This window comes from Spodoptera frugiperda, chromosome 31 (assembly GCF_023101765.2).
Source record: "Spodoptera frugiperda isolate SF20-4 chromosome 31, AGI-APGP_CSIRO_Sfru_2.0, whole genome shotgun sequence".
Lineage (NCBI taxonomy): Eukaryota > Metazoa > Arthropoda > Insecta > Lepidoptera > Noctuidae > Spodoptera > Spodoptera frugiperda.
The window spans coordinates 2,356,792-2,364,708 of record NC_064242.1 but is presented as its reverse complement, the minus strand read 5'-3'; the positions used below and the strand labels follow the sequence as shown (position 1 = coordinate 2,364,708).

The 7,917-nt window shown below is 34.8% G+C and overlaps 2 protein-coding genes across 2 annotated transcripts; both read left to right on the top strand.

The window, feature by feature from the left end:
* The first annotated feature begins 654 nt into the window (after nucleotides 1-654).
* On the top strand, nucleotides 655-2,300 carry LOC118276480 (uncharacterized). Its single transcript, XM_035594816.2, has 2 exons — nucleotides 655-817; nucleotides 1,838-2,300. The coding sequence occupies exons 1-2, from the start codon at nucleotides 700-702 to the stop codon at nucleotides 2,221-2,223; spliced, it is 504 nt and encodes a 167-aa protein (XP_035450709.2). The 5' UTR covers nucleotides 655-699; the 3' UTR covers nucleotides 2,224-2,300.
* A 2,353-nt stretch (nucleotides 2,301-4,653) lies between these two features.
* On the top strand, nucleotides 4,654-7,062 carry LOC118276391 (uncharacterized). Its single transcript, XM_035594688.2, has 2 exons — nucleotides 4,654-4,799; nucleotides 5,959-7,062. Exons 1-2 carry the CDS (start codon nucleotides 4,748-4,750, stop codon nucleotides 6,330-6,332), a joined length of 426 nt encoding a protein of 141 aa, XP_035450581.2. The 5' UTR covers nucleotides 4,654-4,747; the 3' UTR covers nucleotides 6,333-7,062.
* The last annotated feature ends 855 nt before the right edge of the window (nucleotides 7,063-7,917 follow it).

The following is a 7,917-nucleotide window of genomic DNA, read 5'->3' as shown; positions in this document are numbered from 1 at the left end:
ATGGGACCATTCTATGTGCACCAAATCCGCTAACCTGCATTGACCAAGCATGGTAACTAGTGCTCAAACCTTCTCCATGCGAGAAGAGGCTTTGGTGCAGCACTTATCCCGTGCGTGCGGCGCGTCGCATACTGCGCGCGCCATAAAGATCCATCAGACCACCACAGACGGGGTCCAGTAGGACTGATGCTGACCAAAGCAGGAGTAGGAATGCTGAAAAGCCACCCCGGTTTTAGTCAGTTAGAGTCTGACACTTCCTCGCGCTTTGCTCAATGCGACAGAAGTTATTAGATGATTTTCCCCCACAAAACATAAACTCCCCCACACAAAGTGGCCATTAATCAACAGCCTGTTGATGTAATCTGTATGTTCCAAATCCTATTATCATATATTCCAAATCACAGGAACTTAGAACCATTTTTTAGAATGTGTAGCGAGTGGCATAGACGACGACAAGTTTACAATATTATGCTTTTGTCGTAAAAACACGTACTACAATGAATTTCTGTGGTGTAGAACCATATTTCTGACAGAAATTCATCAATTTGTTTAACATACAATATTTGAGAAGTCACTCTCAGAACAGACAAACAAACACACTAATCATTTTAAACGTATATATTTATAAAAGTTTATTCATCATTCGATTCGATAGAGGTAAGGAAAAAAAAAGATTAAAACTCATTATATTTTTATCAGATGTCAATCATTTTGCAGATCTATATAAATAACGAAGTCATACTTTTGACATTCACATTATCAAACATGGCGGCGAAGCTATTAACTTTGCTAGTGGTTGTGGCAGCTCTGACCGGAGGTAAGGACGATATTTTTAATTTATAATTATACCAGTGATCCGCCCCAGCTTCGCATAGGTGTAATGGTGATATATTATGCATGCATTATACATATAAGCGTTCTTCTTAAATCACTCTATCTATTAAAAAAAAACAGATCAAAATCAGTTGCGTAGTTTTAAAGATTTAAGATTACAAATAATATAATTTTAGTGGCTAATAATAGTAAAATGAAGTGTTAAAATAAATATCGAGAATGTAAGATTCCTTATGCAGTATTAAAATATAATATTAGAATCATACTAGTGGTCCAGAATGGTCCAAAAATAGTCCAGAAGGGGTCCAGATCTGTTCATAGATATCGGTATTAAGCCGATTTAATAGCTTATTTTATTGTGAAATATTTTTTTTATTAATTACATTATTAATTCTTCTAAACAATCACATATTTTACATAATACCTAATTAGATAATTCATGCTTAATTAAGTATGTATATTTTATGAACTCTTGCAATCATATTATTGTTCTAGACTTGATTTCAGTGTTTTATAAAAGAGAAATAGCCATAAATGTCTGACATTTCTAGAGACATTCCTATTAATAGAAAAAGTAGCAAAATCAATACTGTGTAAAAGAACCAAGTTACGTTAAGTTAACATTATGGTGAATATATCTTGAAGAAAAGAGCGTATGCCTATATAAAAGGCCAGCAATGTACCCGTGACTCCTCTGGTGTTGCGGGTGTCCACGGGCGGCGCTGATCGCTTACCATCAGGTGACCCGTCAGCTCGTTTGCCCCCTATTCCATAAAAAAACTTTTTTTTCTTAACTAATTATTATGTTATCGGCTTACTCACGTAACTGTTCGACGAGGAACTCGACTAGTTTCAAGCCATGCTAGAGGCTCATATTCATGAGCAGCATTTCGCGACACACGACGCGGCGATTCAGTAGCAGTCTTGAAACTAGTCGAGTTCCTCGTCAAACAGTTACGTGAGTAAGTCGATAACATAATAATTGTTTTTTTTTTCTTTCCAGCTCAATCACAGGTCACTCAAGTCACACTGCCAGACCAAACTCGCAACCACATATCGAACCCGCTCATTGGTTTCGGTATAGCGATTCCCAAATTGTGGGTTGACGTTCTCCAAACTTGCCACGTCACCTTCCCCAACGGATTTACCCATGAAGTGTACCCTATTGACAGGCTGCCAAATGGCCCTGTCTCCTTCTCTCCAGCTGCCCAGCCTTTTACTACTTGCGGCATCGAATTCCTCCACCCACCAGAATCGATGAGTGGGACATATGAACTGATGTCTATGGTGAGACATACCGATAACTCGCAGACGTTCACTCGACAGCGTTTCAATATAGTTATCACCATGCACGGTGATCTTTGGCAAGTTGACGATCAACAAAACTAGTCACATTTCTCAACAAGTCTCCGGTGTTTGGTCAAAAAACTGAATGGGAAATTAAATTATATGGTTATATGAATTTATTAGTTTGTTTTATTTAAAAAAAATATATGTTCCAGAGTAGAAAATGCTAAATAATTAATCCTTGAGTTTATTATGATCCATTTAAAGTAATCTATAGTAAAAAGTTTAAACGGGAAGATAACATACGAGTAGCAGTTTACTATGTATTTCTTTTTTAATATAAAAACTTTGCCTTCCCAAAGATTTTCTCCGGTGTCGTGGGTGCGTTTACAAACATACACGTTCAAATACACATCACACCTAGACGTGAAACAACAGTTTGTAGACACAAAGAGGTCTTCTGAGCTGTTACCCAGCCATTGCGTCAACCGTGTTACTATGTAGATTGTCCGATATAGATATTACCGAATGATTGTGAATACAGTACATGTTGCATTATCAACAACACCGCATTAAAATCTGTGCTTAGCACCTATTAAAACATTAACGTCGATTGTTAACTTATCACAGATTAGTATGACTAATGTGATAGCGGTGCCACTGAAAATTTATATAAGGAAACGACAATAATCATGAATCACAAATAACTAGTTTCATAGTTTTCATAATAGTAGGTAAGATTTTAATAATAACTATCGTGAGACATACTAAATTAACTGAAAATCACGGTTTACTCACGTAAATTCACATGTCACAGAGGGACTCTTCTGAGTAGGCTGCGTTGACGTCGCATCTCAGGATGAAGAGTTCCGCTGTGACTCGGAACTAGTAGAGCTTTTCTCCATTAATTTAGAGATTTTTAGTTAAGATTTTGCCTTTATTTTTGTTCGCTACGGTGGCTTTTGCCCAGAATAATTTTGTTCATATTGTTTTCACAAATACAATTTTTAATGATGTATTTATTAGTCATAAGCTACTAAATTTACTTAATTATCAATTTTTAGGCCTTTTCATATGTTAAGCATGTAAACCCAAAGATAGTACCTTTCCTAAGTGTTCATGTTGCTTAGTCTTTCAAGATCTGATCTAAACGTCCTTTCCTAGACCCTAAATGAAGTGACATCCTAAGTGGCGATTAATGTTCCATTAGCAGGTACATGTAGTAGTAAAATTGTTCTTGTTTGGAACATTAAAGTACCTATTATATAGAATTAATAAGTGTTTAATCAGTTACATTATGTTTTGAATCTTTAATTAGAAAATACTTACTCCATTGCCTCCCTTGTGAAATCCACCATATTTTACTGTACATTATCAGACCAAAAATAAATACAGTTATGTGATTACTACTACAAAATAAATAGATAATGTGGCGACACATGACATGACATGTGACAGATGACAGAAGTCGCACATGGACGATCGACGGAGAAATCAACGGATGACGACATAAATTTTATTCTACATCGTACTTATGATGTTTACATGCAAATTAACATGTATGAATGTCCCGGAGCTGTAAACTACTTAGCGGGTTTACAGGAGCCCAGGCTCAAAGAACAAGAGTAGGAACAGGATGGTTTTTAGTCAGTAAGAGTCTGATACTCCCTCTCGCCTCGCCAATGGTAGAAGAAGTAATTGAATGATTTTCCCCCTTTAAACAAAGGGAATGGAAAAAACAATTATCCGTATCCAGTAACTGCCAGAAACGGATTGGTAATGATGACTTTTCAGCTCACAAAATAAATAATACTATTATTAGATAGACTTATAAAACAGCCAAAGTTACAACGCTTAGATTAGTATTATAAATAGATCTTCAAACAATCACTCTCAGTAACAAATGACATAACCAAATCAAAAATACTCGTACTATTTCACGATTCCAATTTAATGTTACATTGAGATAACTTAAATTTTATCTTCTTATCATTGGTAAGGAAGTCACGTAAAATTGATATGATCTAATCTTTGCCATCTTTTGATTATCGTAAATTAATAACTATGTCTAATTGTGTAAAAGAGCCCCGATATAGACTATAAAATTAGACCCCTTTTTTGGAGATCTGGTAATAAAAGATGATAATATAATCGAAGCTATTAATTAGGAACTGGTTTAGATTTATTATTAGTAATAATCTATTTCTAGAATTACAGTTTTTTATTAATAGATATTACTGATAATCTCCGATGGCACAATTACAGGTTCCAGTCCACTAAAAGGATCCCTTTTCCGACCAGTTATGAATCCCTTTCTAATACACAGCCAGAATTAAATTCTAGGTTGTACTATTTTAGTAGCAGTTCCAAAATGTTAAAAAGAAATATTTTGTTGAAAATCAAACTCTTATTCTTCTCCAAAGCAACTACTCACAAGTAGACAAACAAACAAACATAAATGAACACCATAACGTGGTTTAATGTTTTATCAGTACCTACAATTAGTATTAGAGTGTTCTCTGGTCGACATAATAGATTAGTTAAAATAATCAGATGACAAAACTACTGAAAATTTATATAAAGTAAAACTAAAGATTACAACTTTAGTTTAAAACTAGTTTCAAAAATGGTTCCTAAGATGTTGGCTTTGTTTGTGATTGCGGCGGCTTTGACTCAAGGTATGTTATTTGATATATTTTCAATCAATAATACATTTTTTTATGGTGTAAGCCGGTAAACGAGTTGACTGATCACCAGATGGTAAGCAATCGCCGCTGCTCATGGACACCAGAGGCGTAACAAGTGCGTTTTGGGAGTTAGCAATTTAAGGGTTGTTAGGAAATTAGGGATTGGAAAGATTGAGAAGGATGGTTATTGTGCCTCCAGTAATCTCACTCACACGACAAAACACTAATCTTTCACGTAGGTTTTCTGTAAGGTCGTGGTATCACTCCCGTCGTACCGGCCTATTCGTGTCGAAGCATGGCTCTCCCACACTTGTTTCCCATTATACAATAAAATTGTTTTCTTATATAAGCATAATGTGATTAATGTCGATGGGAAGGTAACGTAAATATTATAAGTAAAATGCCTATATGTATGCCTATATAATGCCTATATCTATGCCTTATAAGTAAAATTTTTAATTACTATTGTAGGTTTATACTTGTACACTATTTTTGAAGATTTGATAGATTTTACTAATGTCATAAATAGTAAAGCACGTGTATAATTAAAAGTGCATATAGATAAGAATTTTAATCATCATTTAACATAACATACGATTTAATATCAGATTGCACTTGATTGGACAATAAGAATGTAATTTACGCAGCCTAATCAGTTGCAGTATTACGGAATTTTCCAAGCAATTTTCCGAAAACTGCAGCTAATAATATGATAATTTTCGTGTAAACATCTTATAAAAATATTCTACTAAATACTTTATGCACATTGTTGAATTGATTATTCTACCAATGCCTAATCTTCCCAATCCCCCATTCCCCAACAACCGATAAATTCCTAACTCCCAAAAGGCAACGCACTTGTAACGCCTCTAATGTTTCGGGTGTCTATGAGCGGCGGCGATTGCTTACCATCAGGTAATCCGTCGATTCGTTTACCAGCTTATACCATAAAAAGCCGTAATAAAAATGTAACTGAAGAACGAATATCAATCTCATACATTATACCATAAAAAATCTTCCGAGAAGTTAGCACGTGTTAATTTAATTTAACCTCTAATTCGCCATCCCCAGGAATACTATTTGATTACCAGGTTTTTGTCCTTCCATATTTCTACACATTTGTATATTAATAATCATTTTACCATTTCAGCCCAAGCAGTCACTCAAATCACACTACCAGATCAGTACCACACCTTTTTGACCAACCAACTCATCGGCAAGTCCCTATCCATCCCGAAGTCGTTCTTGGACGTCTTGCAGACTTGCCATGTGATCTTCCCAAATGGCCTGGTCTATGAAGCCTTTCCTAACAACAGGCTACCAGCTGGACCCATCACATTCCTCCATGCTGCCCAACCTTTCACCAGCTGTGCTATTGGTTTCTTGGGTGCTGACGTCTCCTTGAGTGGAACCTATGAGCTGATGTCTTTGGTCAACCATTCTGCTGACAACAGCCTCAGTTTGACAAGGCAGAGATTCCATCTTACCCTGGTTGAAATCGACCCATGGAAGGGTGATGCTTAAAGCAGTGAAGCTTAGTGAATATTTCTGTAATTTTGATACTGTGATTATTAAACGAAGCCATTTTTTATTATATTTCCATGTCAATCAACTTAACACGACACTACGTTTTTATTCTTACAATAGTCTTGATATCTTCAATACGCAATAATTTACGCTAGTAAATACATAATTTGACATTCTCATAAAGACTTTTATTGAACACAAAATGCATATTTTTTATAATTAATTTCTTAAACTCGGTCATACAAATCAAGGTGGAATTATTGGGTCACCTGGTTTTAAATGCAGTATCGTACAGTAGAAGAGTAGAACGGTGCATATCTCTTACACAGCTTAGCTATTCGTAACACATCTCTGGTTGAAAAGCTCTCTAATAGTAATTAACAGGACACATTAATATCCCTACAACTAATAAGTAATAATTTAACGTAATTATGTATTTACAGTGTTTATTATAATGTGGCGTACATTTAATATTAATAATATTGCCTACAACTGTACATACATTAATATTTAGTAGCGATATTTTACGTTAAGTAGTACGTAATACTAGTTTATGAACAGTTTAGAATGCTTTGGTAGGAAAGATTCATATTATTATAATGTTATGAATAATTCGGTCCTGGTATTAAATAATTTAGCACATTATACATATCAGATGTTTTTTTTTTATATTTGCTGTATTGGCCTGGTGTGTTTTGTTAGTCATTAAAAATATGCTACGTTGCTGTAGGTGTGTTTCACTTTCCTCCTTCCTTTTATATTCATTTGTTAGGACCTACACATATATTAGCATCTGGTGGAAATGGATTCAGGTAAGCTAAGTTTTCATCGAAAGATGCGTGTTTCCCTACTATCATACTCAAGCTGCGCATCTTCCTCGCACAGATACATAGTTTAGTGATAAATAATCAAGTTATAGTATAATAAAGTTTTACAGCTTAGCTATTACATCTTTGTAGCATAGCTACATGACACATCTTTAAAACCTGTAACATACATAATTATTATAAATCAAAAAAGAAGATTTAAAATTATTTGCAAACAAAACTGAATCTCGAACGTCAAAACATTTCTTACACTCAATTTAAAAAAATAACAAAAGCACGCTTCTAAATTTAAAATCACATCCAGCCAGCTCGTTGCATCTTCTCTTTTCCATTTTTATTCGCTTGATTAAGTTCCAGAGTGCTTCAAATTAAGAATAGCGTTTCCACTAAGTTTTTATTTTTAATGCAGATGTCACTGTAAAAGCTTAAAGTCTGGTAAATTCATAAACTTTCTGCGAAATATGAGTTTTTGTAGTATGCTTGTTTTGATCTTTTTTTATCTTATTGGTTAGGTTTTCTGATCAATCTATCTGGATGAAACATAATAGTTACACATTTTAATATTACGTGTACAGCTCGTGTCATTATACCGTTGGACAATAAATTAGTTGGACTAGACTACCTATAAAAGGGTGAAATCTCTACGTTTTAGAGGCAGGTTGGACGTTAACACCTTTTTATCCCCGAAGGGGTAGACGGAGGTGCACATTACGGCACGTAATTTGTACTGTACACCCACTTTTCACCTTCTGCGT

Excerpts from the sequence above, each read along its gene's own strand:
- LOC118276480 (XM_035594816.2), top strand. The coding sequence starts at position 700 with ATGTCAATCATTTTGCAGATCTATATAAATAACGAAGTCATACTTTTG. Across the intron at positions 818-1,837 it reads TGTGGCAGCTCTGACCGGAG|CTCAATCACAGGTCACTCAA; the intron begins GTAAGGACGATA and ends TTTTCTTTCCAG.
- LOC118276391 (XM_035594688.2), top strand. The coding sequence starts at position 4,748 with ATGGTTCCTAAGATGTTGGCTTTGTTTGTGATTGCGGCGGCTTTGACT. Across the intron at positions 4,800-5,958 it reads TGCGGCGGCTTTGACTCAAG|CCCAAGCAGTCACTCAAATC; the intron begins GTATGTTATTTG and ends TTACCATTTCAG.